At 56.5% G+C, this 13,945-nt stretch overlaps 6 protein-coding genes across 6 annotated transcripts; 4 read left to right on the forward strand and 2 right to left on the reverse strand.

Moving 5' to 3' along the window:
* Nucleotides 1-1,092: 1,092 nt before the first annotated feature.
* BKA78DRAFT_318176 (Transketolase, thiamine diphosphate binding domain-containing protein) lies at nt 1,093-3,874 on the forward strand. The gene is made up of 5 exons (XM_066888756.1): nt 1,093-1,209; nt 1,331-1,473; nt 1,680-1,764; nt 1,815-2,109; nt 2,159-3,874. The coding sequence occupies exons 1-5, from the start codon at nt 1,156-1,158 to the stop codon at nt 3,637-3,639; spliced, it is 2,058 nt and encodes a 685-aa protein (XP_066742385.1). The 5' UTR covers nt 1,093-1,155; the 3' UTR covers nt 3,640-3,874.
* On the reverse strand, nt 3,875-4,444 carry BKA78DRAFT_318178 (uncharacterized protein). Its single transcript, XM_066888757.1, has one exon. It carries the CDS (start codon nt 4,287-4,289, stop codon nt 4,032-4,034), a length of 258 nt encoding a protein of 85 aa, XP_066742386.1. The 5' UTR covers nt 4,290-4,444; the 3' UTR covers nt 3,875-4,031.
* Nucleotides 4,445-4,729: 285 nt separating this feature from the next.
* Nucleotides 4,730-5,085, forward strand: BKA78DRAFT_354102 (uncharacterized protein; the record flags this gene model as incomplete). Its single annotated transcript, XM_066891668.1, has 3 exons — nt 4,730-4,746; nt 4,855-4,989; nt 5,064-5,085. 3 exons carry the CDS (start codon nt 4,730-4,732, stop codon nt 5,083-5,085), a joined length of 174 nt encoding a protein of 57 aa, XP_066742387.1.
* Nucleotides 5,086-6,094: 1,009 nt separating this feature from the next.
* Nucleotides 6,095-8,510, forward strand: BKA78DRAFT_318182 (uncharacterized protein). Its single transcript, XM_066888758.1, has 2 exons — nt 6,095-6,865; nt 6,919-8,510. Exons 1-2 carry the CDS (start codon nt 6,436-6,438, stop codon nt 8,127-8,129), a joined length of 1,641 nt encoding a protein of 546 aa, XP_066742388.1. The 5' UTR covers nt 6,095-6,435; the 3' UTR covers nt 8,130-8,510.
* Nucleotides 8,511-9,194: 684 nt separating this feature from the next.
* On the reverse strand, nt 9,195-12,048 carry BKA78DRAFT_269231 (6-phosphofructo-2-kinase-domain-containing protein). Its single transcript, XM_066885502.1, has 4 exons — nt 11,750-12,048; nt 10,469-11,645; nt 10,246-10,422; nt 9,195-10,191 (listed from the first exon to the last, which is right to left on the reverse strand). The coding sequence occupies exons 1-4, from the start codon at nt 11,761-11,763 to the stop codon at nt 9,580-9,582; spliced, it is 1,980 nt and encodes a 659-aa protein (XP_066742389.1). The 5' UTR covers nt 11,764-12,048; the 3' UTR covers nt 9,195-9,579.
* A 269-nt stretch (nt 12,049-12,317) lies between these two features.
* On the forward strand, nt 12,318-13,493 carry BKA78DRAFT_332221 (mitochondrial import receptor subunit tom-40; the record flags this gene model as incomplete). Its single annotated transcript, XM_066889964.1, has 3 exons — nt 12,318-12,635; nt 12,692-13,330; nt 13,380-13,493. 3 exons carry the CDS (start codon nt 12,318-12,320, stop codon nt 13,491-13,493), a joined length of 1,071 nt encoding a protein of 356 aa, XP_066742390.1.
* Nucleotides 13,494-13,945: the final 452 nt, after the last annotated feature.

The following is a 13,945-nucleotide window of genomic DNA, read 5'->3' on the forward strand; positions in this document are numbered from 1 at the left end:
TTACGGGCACCCTGAAGGTTGAAGGCACCTGGCCGAGGGTAGTAATGCCGGCCTTCCTCAATGTTGATGGTCTAGCAGTCAGGTTTGGTGAGCGGAAGCGGCATGATGGTTTCGATTCTCCCAGATATTTGCAAGCGGTGGGAGACTGAAAAGAGGGTTCATTGGAATTGATTCTTCTATGGGCCTTTTTTCCTCATGGCCTCCGATATTCGCAACATGGTGGAAATCCAAAATGTCTGCCATCAACCTGCAGATGTCAAGTCCTGGGCTGCTGCTATGTTTAAGAGTATCCCAAGTACCATGGTGTCAGGATTACTCAACCCTTCACTTATATCAGAGACTGAGGCAGCCCTATGGTTTCGTATTATTTTCTGATGAGTCAATTGTACGTTGGTAGTGATCCATTGAGACGACGAGTTTAGAAATGGGAGACGGAGATTGAGTGATAAGTCCACAGGCCAGGGCCTAGAGCCAAAGGTATATTGATCCCGGAGCCAATGGCATGCTATGTTGACGTACCAGAGGTGGAATGATGAGTAGGAGGAGGCAGGCTGACAAAGATGATTGAACGAGAAGCAGAGACATGTCAGAGATCATCGAGTCGGGCCCTGTTCGGCTCTCACGGTGCTCGAAAGCGCGAGGACGAAGCCGAAAGCGGAGAGAAGACCAGCAGCCAATTCGGTATCCCCTAACAACGTCCTGGCTGCCACGTGTAGTCTACCGCTGCCATAGTCGCGCCAGGCGCAGTTAATGAAGATGTTTTTCGTCTTGCAGGCAGACTATCGAGTCAAAAGAGGACGGCGTTTGATGCAGAGGTTCGACGGCGTCTGAATCGCGGTAGTGGGCGGCCTCGTGCAGGCCAGCATGGGAGCTGGTGGGAGCTTCAGGCCGCGCGACGCGAGGGCTCAAAGCTCTGGTCCGACGAAGCCGCCGCAAACTAGACATGGCCGCCGTTACGCGGGCCCTAGTGCGGCTGCGGCGGCCAGGACTACAGCCGCAGCTGGCGCCCCACCAATTCTGCCGTCATCCCAAGCAGCCGTCTCAGAAGCCGCCCGCCGTTCTCTTTTTCTTCCGTCATTCCCCTCCATCCATTCCTTCTCTCCCATCTTCCTCTCCCACCAATCTTCTCCCCCATCTCTGCTTCAATCCTTCACCATGGCTTACGGAGAGATTGATCAGCTCGCCATCAACACCATCAGGACGCTGGCCGTACGTCTTCCCCTGCCCCTCCAACTCCCCCTACCCCTCAGTCCTGTACCCCGCCACAATCTCTCAACAACATTGTCTCCAGCTCCAATGCCCTCAATGCTGACCCAAATCTTCACCACAGGTCGATGCCACCGCCAAGGCCAACTCGGGTCACCCGGGTGCGCCCATGGGCATGGCTCCCGTCTCCCACGTCCTGTTCAACAAATTTATGAAGTTCAACCCCAAGAACCCCAAGTGGATCAACCGTGACAGATTCGTTCTCTCGTACGTTTCCCCCACCTCCATCTTTCCCGCAGTTGCAAATTGAGCGTCTTGCGAGAGTTTTGTCCCTGGGCGGCAAGATGCCCGTGGAGCTTCTCTCTCTGGGAGCTTCAATTTTCACCTGTGACGCAATGGCCTTGGCAACGTAGCCATCAGTTCTGGGACTGATTCAGTCGCAATCTTTTGGATCATCGCTGACGATCTTGTAGCAACGGCCACGGATGCATGCTTCAGTATGCTCTTCTCCACCTGTTCGGCTACGCCGTCACCATGGACGACATCAAGGCTTTCCGCGTAAGTACTCAATTTGCCCCTATCATCATCAGCCAATTGACCTTCCAAAGCAAATCGACTCCATCACTCCTGGCCACCCCGAGTCTCACGACACCCCCGGCATTGAGGTCACCACTGGTCCTCTTGGCCAGGGTTTCTCCAACGCCGTCGGTCTCGCCATCGGCCAGGCCCACACTGCCGCCGTCTTCAACAAGCCCGGCTACAACCTTGTTGACAACTACACCTACACCTTCTTCGGTGATGGCTGCGCTATGGAGGGTGTTGCCAGCGAGGCTGCCTCCACTGCTGGTCACTTGAAGCTTGGCAACCTGATTGCCATCTACGACGACAACCACATCTCCATTGGTAAGTGGACTCAATCAGAAAGATTGAATTCCTCTAACAAAGACTGTAGACGGTGACACCAAGTGCGCCTTCACTGAGGACGTCACCAAGAGGTTTGAGTCCTACGGCTGGCACGTCGTCTGGGTCAAGGACGGTGACAACGACCTTGAGGGTATTGAGAAGGCCATCAAGGAGTGCCAGGCCGTCAAGGACAAGCCCTCCATGATCCGTCTCACCACCACCATTGGCTTCGGCTCCAAGCTCCAGGGCACCGGCGGTGTCCACGGCAACCCCCTCAAGGCCGACGACATCAAGCAGGTCAAGGCCAAGTTCGGCTTCGACCCTGAGCAGTCCTTCGTCGTCCCCAAGGAGGTCTACGACCTGTACGGCCAGAAGGCCGCCGAGGGTGCTGCCCTTGAGGCCGAGTGGAACAAGCTCTTCGAGAAGTACGGCTCCGAGTACAAGGACCTCCACGCCGACTTTGCCCGCCGTCTGTCTGGCAAGCTTCCCGAGGGCTGGGAGAAGAAGCTGCCCACCTACAAGCCCACCGACCCTGCCATTGCCTCCCGCAAGCTGTCCGAGACTGTTCTCGAGTCCATCTACGAGACCGTTCCCGAGCTCCTGTCTGGTTCCGCCGACCTGACGGGCTCCAACAACACCCGCTGGAAGGCTGCCGTTGACTTCCAGCCCCCTGAGTACGGCATTGGTGACTGGTCCGGCCGCTACCTCCGCTACGGTGTCCGTGAGCACGGTATGGCCGCCATCATGAACGGTCTCTCTGCCTACGGCACCCTCATCCCCGCCGGTGGTACTTTCCTCAACTTCGTCTCCTACGCCGCCGGTGCCGTCCGCCTCTCCTCCCTCGCTCACCAGCGTGTCATCTACGTCGCTACCCACGACTCGATCGGTCTTGGTGAGGACGGTCCTACCCACCAGCCTATCGAGACTCTTGCCCACTTCCGTGCCCTGCCCAACATGATGGTCTGGCGCCCGGCTGACGGCAACGAGACCTCTGCTGCCTACTACATGGCTCTCACCTCCAAGGGCACGCCTTCCATCATTGCCCTGACCCGCCAGAACCTGCCCCAGCTCGAGGGCTCCACCATCGAGAACGGCATCAAGGGTGGTTACGTCGCTCTTGAGAACAAGAACGCCCAGGTCACCCTTGTCTCGACCGGTTCCGAGGTCAGCATTGCCCTCGAGGCCGTCAAGACGCTCAAGGACAGCCACAACATTGAGGCCCGTGTCGTCTCGATGCCCTGCATGGAGGTCTTTGACGCTCAGTCCAAGGACTACAAGCTCTCGGTCATCCCCGACGGCATCCCCACCCTGTCGGTCGAGGTCATGTCGACTCTTGGCTGGGAGAAGTACTCGCACGAGCAGTTCGGTCTCAACCGCTTCGGTGCTTCCGGCCCCTACAAGGAGGTCTACGCCAAGTTCGAGTTCACCCCCGAGGGCATTGCCAAGCGTGCCGTCGCCACGGTCAACTTCTACAAGGACGTCAAGCCCCTCCGCTCGCCCGTCAACCGTGCCTTCACCAACCTCATCTAAGCACCTTTTGGTGCAGACGGGGTCGTCTGAGGAGTTTTCGGAAAAGCAGAGCGATAATGGAAGGTGGTTCCCAAAAGTCAGGACTTTGGGTCGAAGCCTAGTGGATCTTGTTAACCGCGAGATCATTAGAGGACAGCCTGCAGAGACGTGTGGGAGGAAAGTCTTTTTTTCTTTTTTAGCTTTATGATTGGCACACCCGTATAGATTGATACGACGAAATACCACGATTTTGATTGATGCAACAGTCTCCAAGCTTGATGTCATTGTGATTTGTGGGCACGCGATTGACATGCTGGTTAGTTGCTGCCTGGATGCGTTGACTGCGGCTTGGACGTAGAGTGGCGACAGGTGTCGTCGACGGTAAACATGTCAAGCTTTGCCAAACCAAACAACTAGCGAGCTTGGTGCTTAAGACCAACAGGATGGAGTCGAGTGCAAGGGCGTGTTTCAGTGACAATGGTGCCAGGTGCTGGGGGGCAGCCAGGTTGGTCCATTAGCCGCCCGCAAACGGTCGCTAGGTTAAATATGCTTAAGCAGACGACTTGTATCGACTTTGTAAACATGGTCAATAGAAATGATGGCTTTTGCAGCGCCAAGGCAACGCGAAGAAGGATTCGACAACAGGGCTGAGTCGTTCTTTTTTGCACCATCAGATGACGGCCATTAGCAGTCTTGGGGCTAGGCTCCTTGGTTGCCACAGTCCTGGAGCTCCCCCCAGATGATCAACAATATACAGCCACTGTAGCTACAGCATGTGGCGCATGAGAAACTTGATTTGGACAGCGACAGCGAAAAGGAATCCTGGCGCAGTCTCAAATGGGTGATGCGCCACAAGTCAAGAGAGGCTGAGGTGGGCGGCGGATGCGCGGATGGACATTGCGTTCGGTCCAGGTGCTCATCGGAGGCCACAACCAAGGCTCAGCAGGCGCAGGCGTCACCTCTTTGACAGGCCCCGACGTCATCGGCGAGTAGCTCCAAGGGCCATAAATACCACCGTCATTCCTCCTCACCCTCTCCGCCCTTCTGTTCACATCACCAACGTCTCTACACCAGACACCTTCAACTCCTACGACCCACACCCACCGCCATCATGCCTTTCACCGGAAGGTGAGTCTCCCGCTGCCCCGCGCTGCCCTCTGCCCTCCCTCGGTCACGATGCCAGGCCATGGCGCGCGCCCTCCAGCTTCCAGGCCCCGAGCTGACTCTTGCCTGCAGCGACATCATCAAGATCATCTTCGCCATCATCCTCCCGCCTCTTGGTGTCTTCCTCGAGCGTGGATGCAATGCCGACTTCCTCATCAACATCCTGTTGACCATCCTTGGTTACATTCCCGGAATCATCCACGCGCTGTACGTCGCCCCCGTCCGTTCATTGTTTGTTTTCGCCAGAGCGCCCCGTGCTGACAACTCCGCGCGCACCACAGGTACATCATCCTAAAGTTTTAGTCGCGTTGGAAAGTCGATTGAACCACCCACTCCTCGATACCCAAACTCGATTTCCTTTTCCTTCTTGCTGCCGCCGGCCTGCTGTTCATGTCCTCTGCTGCAGCAGCAGCAACTCACGACGGCTTAATCTGGATCATCCGGCGTTAGTTGGCTCATCACATTGGGCATGACGGGATTCTCTTGCACGGTCGTCGGCATGGCGGATGCTGCTTTTACGAATGGCTGCCTTTTTTCCTCACTTCCTTTTTTGGTTTGAGCTTCTCTACGTAGTGATGAATCACTAATGATTATTTGCGACCCCCATCTCACCGACATTTCTCTCTTTCCAAGCATGTTTTTGTTGTTGTGACAAGGTTGCCGTCGCGCCGGTTCAAGAGCTTGGGAATGCGAATGTCGAGGCAAGCGACAGCGACAGGCGAGGCGCCATGCGGCTACACAGGACACCGAGCACCCGCGACAAGGTGTACGAAAAAATCTTTCGAGACAGACCCTGGACCGAGTCAATATCGATAGAATGGCATCGCGTAGAAGCGGCGGATACGGGTGTCCAAGCTCTCCGCGTTTTCCCGTCGTTTCCAAGAGGGCGAACTGAAGCCAGGATGCCGGGCGGACCGCGGTCTGCGCTCCGGCTCCGTCATCCGCGCTGGGAACTGGGCCAATCAATCCCGGTCCCTTGCCAAGGGAGCTCCCGCGTGATGGCTGGACTCCCTTCCCCGTTGTTGCATTCGCAGGCACAACAACTCGTCACATGTAATGCCATCTGCATGTAATCCTCTTGTTTTTTGATCCATCCTTTAGCAAGCGCTTTGCTAGTGGTCAAGCTGTTGCTGCCAAGTGAGGGCCTTGTCAAGCAGGCTTCCACGTACATATATTGTTGCTGCCTGGCCTCGTCCCTAGCTTACAGACGAAAAATCGTTGTGGACGCTAGGGGCAGCAGCGGTGTTCTCTGTCTCCTTGTTGAAATATATATCTTCTGCTACAATCGTAATTCAAGTCTTTGCACAACGTCCACTACACCGAATGAGAGGTTGCTGAAAAGGAATGAACTTGGCCTCGGTCGATACAACCTGCTTCAAGTGCTACATTCCAACATCCTAACCATGTGGACCAGTCTTACTGGGCACGCCATCCAAGCATCAAAACCAGGAGCAGCGACTGCCGCTCCTGGTTGGCTTCACGTGACGTGAATCCTTGTCAGCCCTATGGCCGCTAACTCCGACGGGCCTCAGTTGGCCAGTACCCGGTCGTCACTTCCAGCTTTCCAACGCTGCTCAAAACCGACCGTCTCCTAGGTCTGCCAGCTGCGCCTCTCCATGCCTCGAGCAGCAGGCGTGGCACATCTCTTGAGAGATGGCTATCTCGAGGTCGACCGCCGCTGCGGGTCCACCCTCCTTCACTGACTCGACCTCCGCCGCCGCGATGGTTTACTCGCCAAATTCCCAGGTGAACCACCTTTTCGTTGAGCTCTCTGCTCACGACCGCGACACGCAATTGTTCCCTGCCCTTCGCGACGCGGCGGCCGAGCAGAAGCTGCCGTTGATCCTGCAAAAGCTCCTGCCGCGACTGATTCCCTTCCTCACCCGAGCGGGCGAGGCGCAAATCTGCAAAGGCTTCGACGAGGCATACGCCATCTTCTACACGGATGCGGGCAGAAAGGCTTTCTTTGGGGAAGATCCCCCACCGGATCGCATGATCACCAAGCCGACGTATGCGACGCCATTTGTCACATCGGTCAAGCTCATGCAGTCGATTGGGGAGCTGGAGCAGACCGAGTTGCCAGGTTTGTTTGCGCGTCGATGACTCCTTGTGCGCGCGCTGATGCAAATGTTCAAGGTCCGGCCTCGCTGCAATGGTCGTCTGTCGGCTTGCTTCACGCCTTGTTCTGCCACTACTATCTGTTCGAGTTGAACGCCGACACGTCGATTCAGCACCACCCGGCGCTCGTCTTCTGGATCAAGACCATCGTCAGATACGAGCATCTGCGTCTCTCGGGAGTCAAGCTGGACAGTTTTGCGGCCAAGGAAACCGCGTTGAAGCAAGAGATGGCGTACTTGATAGCGAGGTATCTAGTCCGGAATTTGGAGTTGGGCTTGCGTCGTTCGCGCTCTGGTCCGGACGTGGGCTTCATGAACCCAAATGAGTTTCTCAAGGATACCGTGGACCTAGTGTACCCGCGCGGTGTTCAGGACCTGACGTTCCAAGCCGAGTCTTTTATCGAGCTTCTGGACGCGCAGGTCATCACTCTTAGGAAGCATTGCCCGGACATGGATCCAGAGGTGGTCACAAAAGTTATCGCCCATCTGAGAGGAGGAGCAAGCAGCAGCGCGCTCCGAGAGAACGGCAGCGCATCTGCCACCACGCCATCGGAACCCGCAATGCCTCAACGCACGCAAGACTCGATCAAGCCGGCACCTCTTCAAATCACACCCACCAACTTTGACGCCATCCTCCCCCGCCTCGACCGTGCCGACGCCCACCAACTCCTCGTCAATCTCCCTCTGGACATCCCATCTATGGAGACTCTCAATGCCATCTTTGCGCGCCTCCAGTCGACGTCGTTTCCGGACGACGCGCTGGCCCCGCTCGACCTCGACCCCACCATCATCGCCTGCGGCTACATCCAGCACGGCCTGCGCCAGCTGGAGCGCCAACGCCCGTCGACCAGCCGCATGCCCGCCGCGCCGGGCCTCCACGACTTTGCGGGCGCGTCCGCGTCGGCGAGCTCGTCGTCTACGGCCAGCGCGGCGACGGCCACGTCCTCGTCAACGAACAACCACCACACGGCCTCGCTCGACACCGCGAACGCGACTCCCAATGGCGGCGACGACGACGACGACGACGTAGCATACGCCCCCGCCGACGACGCGGCCGACACGAAGCGCAAGATTACGCTGCTGCTCCTCTTCATGCGGAATCTGCTCCGCAAGAACCACGTCGGCTTCGCTGCGCTCCAGTACGATATCCGCGAGATTTGCACACGCTATAGCTATGTGAGGGAGGTGAGGGAGTTTCGGGCGTGGATTGAGGGCGGTATCGAGGGTTGAGGGTTGAGATTTGAAGGGTAGGTTGATTTATCAAGGGGCAGGAGGGATGAGAACGGCAGGTATACTGGCGAGAAGTAGACCCACGCCCTCTACACGGGGGACAAGGGGAAAGGGGAGATGGCGTTCACGCGTTTCGAACTTTCAAAACTGGTACTTATGGGTTTTCGGGGCGGCTGGTGTTCGGTCTCACTCGGGTCTCGTCCAAAATGGTCTTTCTTCATTTTCTCTCTTCTTTTCCTCCTCGGTCTTGCTTCTCCTCTGTTTCATTACCGCATCCCACTGGTTGCCCTAGCGGTGGTGGTGGTGGTGGTGGTGGGCTGTTTGGTGCCCGGGCGGCGCTTTGGGTTTTGGTGTTGGTTTTCATATGGGATGAGATTGGACTGCGATTTGGATCTGTTTATGGAACGGAAAGGAAAGGACAGGCGTTTCTTTTTTTTTTGGGGAAAGAATTTTGGCTCTTATGGATCTGTTGGATGCTTGCTGCATATATGTATTGGACTTTTACGGGATAAGATGAGGCTTTGTTTGGGGTGGGTGGGTCGGTGGCGTGGCATGGGATAGGGTGGAATAGAGTAGGACCGGATAGGATAGGCTCTACTAGGTTATGATGGGATGGGATGGGATGGGACGGGACGACTGAATATGGAAAGATTGTATACCAGATCATCTAGGGACAAAAGCAAAAATCCGCAATGAGCCTGGACAGCGGGCATCTATCTCCATGTATTCTGTCGTGTGACACGATTGCGAACATGCTTTGCTTGCTTGCGCCACATGACCACCGCCAACAATCAACGGCACAACGCTGATGATGTATATATATGTATACACTACTACTTGAATTTTATTCTTCTGCTGTCGTCGTCTTGTCTGCCGCACGCACCAAAAACCCAACGAATGTTGTTGTTGTTGTTGTCGTTGTACCCCCTATTCCGGGTCCGTCCTGTTTCTTTCCCCATCTCTTCTTCCTCCTGTCATCCATCCATCCCATCCTGAGTAAGGTACATATGCCATGCCGCCCACCCGACGCTATGTATGAGCCAGCCGTTGGCAAACAAACAAAGGAAAAAAAAAAAAAAAAAAACAGAGAGAGAGAGAGAGAGAATGATGCCTAGGGTAGTACGTAACCGTGACCAAACCGACTGACTGACTGGGGCAAAAGGACTGAACCGAGCTGATGGAAAGCCATCTTCTTCCCCTTCCTTCCGACTTTGTCCACGACCCTCTGCATGACTGACTACTCGACCCTTTCGCCCTCTCTCTTTCACGCTGATGGGAGACAGACCAGGGTATTCATGATGCTTGCTGCTGCTGCTCACAACTGCTACCCTCCCCTCCCCATCCCTTTAAAGGCCCTTTTCCCCCGCCTCCTCTTCACCCATCTACCCCTTTTCCCCTCTCCACCTACCTCCCTCACTCCCTACTCCGCAAAGTAGCCTTCATCCCCACCTCACGAACTCGGATCTACGTGCGTCGGCTTGATGTTCAACGGCTGTGGCGTCTGCCGGCCGTCCTGGGGCGTAATCGTTCCCGCGCGCCCGCGACTGGCCGCCAGCGCCGCCAGCCCTTGCGTGCCCATGCCCGACCCGTAGTTTGGCTTGTCGTCCTTCTTGTGCTGTTCCTTGTCGGCTCCGTCTTGCTGCTGCTGCTGCTGCTGCTGCTGCTGCTGCGCCGGGTGATCCTGCTGCGTCTGCGAGGGCGGCTCTGTCTGATGTGACGGTGCCGACGTTGGGTTAGCTGCCGGCGAGGCGTTGGACGCCGTCAATGACGTGGGCCGCGGCGGTGCCACGGTGGTCGTCGTTGTTGTGGTGGCCGACGCGGTGGGATGGGCGGCAGCGCCGAGACTCAGGGGCTCGGAGATGGTGACCATGGGTGGCGGCACAGGGGGTCTGGGTGTGCCGTGGGCGGGCGTACCGTGGGCGGAGGGGAGGGGCGACGGCGTCACGGCGCCCGAGGGGATGACGGGCATGGCAATGTCTTCGGGCGAGTTGGGGACAATTTTGGGGGGAAGCCCTTCGATGTGGATGCGTTTGGCGCTGTTGTTGTAGGATGCGGGGATGATCTGGAAGCATGTGAGCGGGCTGTCTGTATGCGTTGCGGAAGATGAAAAGCTAACCTCGATGATTTCGTCGCGGGGAAAGTCGAGTTTGGGAATGTCGGTGGCGTTGCAGGCCATGAGGTAGCCGTAAAGAACGCGCAAGACGCTCTCGTGTGCGATGATGAGGAGATCGTTTTGCTCGCGCTCGAGCTCGAGGATTATGGGCTCCAAGCGCACAGCGAGGTCATGGTAGGACTGGCAGGGTCAGCATCTGTTTCTTTGATCAAAAGGTTTGGCATACTTCAGCTCTGGGGTATCTGTGATGATAGGGGTCGGCTTCATGTTTGGCAACCTCTTCCGGGAACAGCTCCCGGATCTTCTTCTCCGTCATTTTTTCGCATACACCTGGGTGCAGCTGGCTCATTTGGCTGCGCTGGCGCACACGGTAGCCCAGATCCGCCAGAGGATTCGCAGTCTCTACAGTCCGTCGCCGTGTCGAAGTCCACACCGTTAGAGGCTTCAACTGGGCTACCGGTCCGCCTTGCTCCTCAAGGGCCTTGCGCTCTTCATCTCGATGCCGCAGGAGCGTGTCAGTCATTTTGCGGGCGTAGTCGTCACCTTCAGGGGAGAGGGAAGCATCTGCCTTGTAAGAGTCCTCCGACTTTGTTGTGCCGGCACGCGCAAAATACGTGTGCCGCGACTTGATGTGCAAGTTCAAGAGGTAAAAGACGATGCGCTGGGAAAGATAACCAAAGTTGCAACTGTTGACAATGACGCGCTCGCCAGCATTGATCATTTTGATCCAGTGAAGATACGGCTCTTCCATGGTCTCAAAGTGCGGTATCCGCGAGGCGATTCTTTGCAGGTAGTCCTTGATGGCGTCCTCGTCCTTCCATCCTACGTAGTCTGGAGAGGAAATTTTGACGCTGCGGACGTTTTCCTCGATAATCTTTTCGTCTGTACATTGAGACTCGATGAATAGCGTCTGGATCTGACGTTTAGCAAATTCCCTTGCAAGGGCAGCTCTGCCTCCTGAAATAGCATTCACTGCGTCGTAAATGGCGACTTGGCCGTTTTCGTGGTCGAGGAAATGGTAAATGTCTTCTCGGCACTTTTTGAGAATCTTGTTGCGCAACAGAACTGAGCTCGGTGAGGCATTGAGGAAAAAGTAGTCATGAGGCACATCGTTGCCCTCGCCCATGGTTGCTCGTCTGTAATCACCCAGGTGGAATACATGGGTTTTCACGCCAAGCCATCGTAGATAGCGGGCGACGGCAACGGAGATGTGGGTCTTGCCCCTGGCAGGTAATCCGACTGTCGCAATCACTATGCGGCCAGAGTGGAACAGTCGTCCTGATTCGGTGCTGTAGAGTTGGGCCGGAGCCATTTCTTCCTTTTCTGGCAAGTCATGGATGGCGTCGATGTACGTGCTTGATCGCCTCCTGTAGCGCGGCGAGTTTGCTGCCGCCTCGGCGGTGCTGGATTCAAAATCAGCAACAGAGTCCATGATATTTTGTACGACGCCGCAAAACATGGCAGTGTTTCGACATCACGTGTTCGAAATAGAAAAACAAGAACATACAGGAGAGTATCCATGTTGGGTACGAGGGTCGACAGAGGATGTAGGTACACAGTACGGGGGAAGTATGGGTGGCAAGGCTTCGGCGTGGTGGGCAAGCAATACGTAGAATAGTGGTAGGACCCTTGACGGCGTGGTGTCGCAGTCTGAGGGGAGAGGCAGCGCGGCTGAGGGGAAAGCTTTGGCACGCGCTCCGCAAAAAATGCCAGGAGAGTGAGGATAAGATGGCGCGCACCAACGACGCTCAAGATGTGCAAGCAGAGGTCGAGGCCAAAAGAAAATTCAGAGTCTTTCTTGAGCACCAAAAGAAGTTGGTTGCGCCTGGAGTTATGCCGGCAGCCGTTCATCAATGCCCCGGCGGTGACGAAGGGCCGCACGTGATGGCTTGCGCCGATTGGCCGGCGAAAACTTACGTCGAAGCTCGATGCGAACTGAACATTGACATCTCTCTCATCCATTCCCGCCACGCTTCTCCGCCGCCAACTCGTCCTCTCCTCCATCGGGCGCTCCTCCTCCAGCCTTGTGTCCCTCGCTCCGCCAGTCTCCACCTTCTCCCTCGCCAACCGTCGTCATGGCGTCGATAGAGAAGACCGGCACGGCCCTTGACGGCCTCACCAACAACTCCGTCTTCAAGAAGCTGCAGGGTTACTACAACGCATACTCGGAAAAGAGGGAATCATTAGGCCTTCCCAACCCGGGCACCATTGACAACATATCAAAGGAGGTCCAGCGCGATGTCTTTACCAACAACCACTCGTTCTCTGGCTTGCGCGCCGAGTTGACCAAGGCCTTCAGCGTGGCGCCCATGTTCCAAGTCTGCCATGCCCTTTCCATGGGCTCCCAGCAGCTGCAGCCATACCAGTACATGGTGCTGTACGGCTCGCCCAAGGTATGCTCAGTCAAGGCCAGAGGCAGCAGCTCCAGCGTCGCTAAGACAAACTCTAGGTCTTCATGCACGGAACCGTTGACAGCGACTTCTCCGTCGGCGGCCGCTTCAACTACCGCTGGACTCCCGGCCTCGTAACCAAGACGACCGTATCCACGAGCGCGCAACAACCCATGCTCCAGCTCGAGAACGACTACACTGGAAACGACTTTAGCGCTTCGCTCAAGGCCATGAACCCTTCATTCTTGGACGGCGGTGTCACTGGTATCTTCATGGGCAGCTACCTCCAATCCGTCACTCCCAAGCTGGCATTGGGTCTCGAGGGTGTGTGGCAGCGCACGGCGATGAACCAGGGCCCCGACTGCATGATAAGCTACGCTGCCCGCTACAAGAGCACCGACTGGATCGCCAGCGCCCAGCTCATGGCCCAGGGTGGCATCCAGGCCTCATACTGGAGGAGACTGGCCGAGAAGGTCGAGGTTGGCGCCGACGTCAAGTTGGAGTTTTCGCCCGCCATGGCCATCATGATGGGCGCGCCGCCCAAGGACGGCACCGCTACCCTTGGTGCCAAGTACGAGTTCCGCGCAAGCACTTTCCGCGCGCAGGTTGACAGCAAGGGCAAGCTGGGCTGCGTGTTGGAGAAGAGGGTTGCGCCGCCGATTCAGCTCACCTTTGCCGGTGAGATTGACCACGTCAAGGTATGTGCAATCCGAAAGATGCCAGAAAACTGGCTGACATTTCCCAAAGAACCAAGCCAAGGTTGGTCTGGCCGTCGCCATCGAAGCGGCCGACGAGGAGGTCATGGTCCAGCAAGAGTCCGCCGCCACCGCCGCTGCCGCAAGCCTCCCCCCTCCGTTTTAAGCTCGCGAACATTCCTCCACTCTAATGGAAATCCTTCCGTCCAATGACCTTTTCCCAAAAAAACCTACGACGTGTCCTTGAATCTGGCTGTATTGAACGAATGATGCACGGAGGAGCGCTGAACACGTGAGGAGGGCATGTCTGGATGAGATGGAGCCCAAAAGCGCTTGAATATGTTACACAGCGGGCGCGGGAACGTTTGGCGCCCCCGAGGTGTTCGTCTTCTCCCTTGCGCTGCCGTTTCATAGAAGTTGTCAATGGGTCACCCGTTGATTGTATTTTTTCTCTTCCGTTCATGAGTCGGGGCACTAGCAGCGGCAGCTCTGGCAAGAGGGCTTGTTTTTGTGCTCCAGGGGTAAGGTAAAGGGTTCTTCTGACGTAGGGCGGGCTTGGCTTGGCTCCAAAAGCGCGGTAGGTAGGTAGCGTCAGTTTTCAAGAGACTAGTACTGGGC

This window comes from Phyllosticta capitalensis (genome assembly GCF_038381095.1).
Source record: "Phyllosticta capitalensis strain CBS 128856 chromosome Unknown BKA78scaffold_7, whole genome shotgun sequence".
Lineage (NCBI taxonomy): Eukaryota > Fungi > Ascomycota > Dothideomycetes > Botryosphaeriales > Phyllostictaceae > Phyllosticta > Phyllosticta capitalensis.

What these genes read in the sequence shown, in the direction of transcription:
- BKA78DRAFT_318182 (XM_066888758.1), top strand. Translation starts at nt 6,436, where the DNA reads ATGGCTATCTCGAGGTCGACCGCCGCTGCGGGTCCACCCTCCTTCACT. An exon ending in GGAGCAGACCGAGTTGCCAG is followed by an intron (nt 6,866 to 6,918) that starts GTTTGTTTGCGC and finishes CAAATGTTCAAG; the next exon opens with GTCCGGCCTCGCTGCAATGG.
- BKA78DRAFT_269231 (XM_066885502.1), bottom strand. An exon ending in ACAGATACCCCAGAGCTGAA is followed by an intron (nt 10,423 to 10,468) that starts GTATGCCAAACC and finishes TGACCCTGCCAG; the next exon opens with TCCTACCATGACCTCGCTGT. An exon ending in CCCGCGACGAAATCATCGAG is followed by an intron (nt 10,192 to 10,245) that starts GTTAGCTTTTCA and finishes ACATGCTTCCAG; the next exon opens with ATCATCCCCGCATCCTACAA.
- BKA78DRAFT_318178 (XM_066888757.1), bottom strand. Translation starts at nt 4,289, where the DNA reads ATGGTGCAAAAAAGAACGACTCAGCCCTGTTGTCGAATCCTTCTTCGC.
- BKA78DRAFT_318176 (XM_066888756.1), top strand. Translation starts at nt 1,156, where the DNA reads ATGGCTTACGGAGAGATTGATCAGCTCGCCATCAACACCATCAGGACG. An exon ending in CGTGACAGATTCGTTCTCTC is followed by an intron (nt 1,474 to 1,679) that starts GTACGTTTCCCC and finishes ACGATCTTGTAG; the next exon opens with CAACGGCCACGGATGCATGC. An exon ending in CGACAACCACATCTCCATTG is followed by an intron (nt 2,110 to 2,158) that starts GTAAGTGGACTC and finishes CAAAGACTGTAG; the next exon opens with ACGGTGACACCAAGTGCGCC.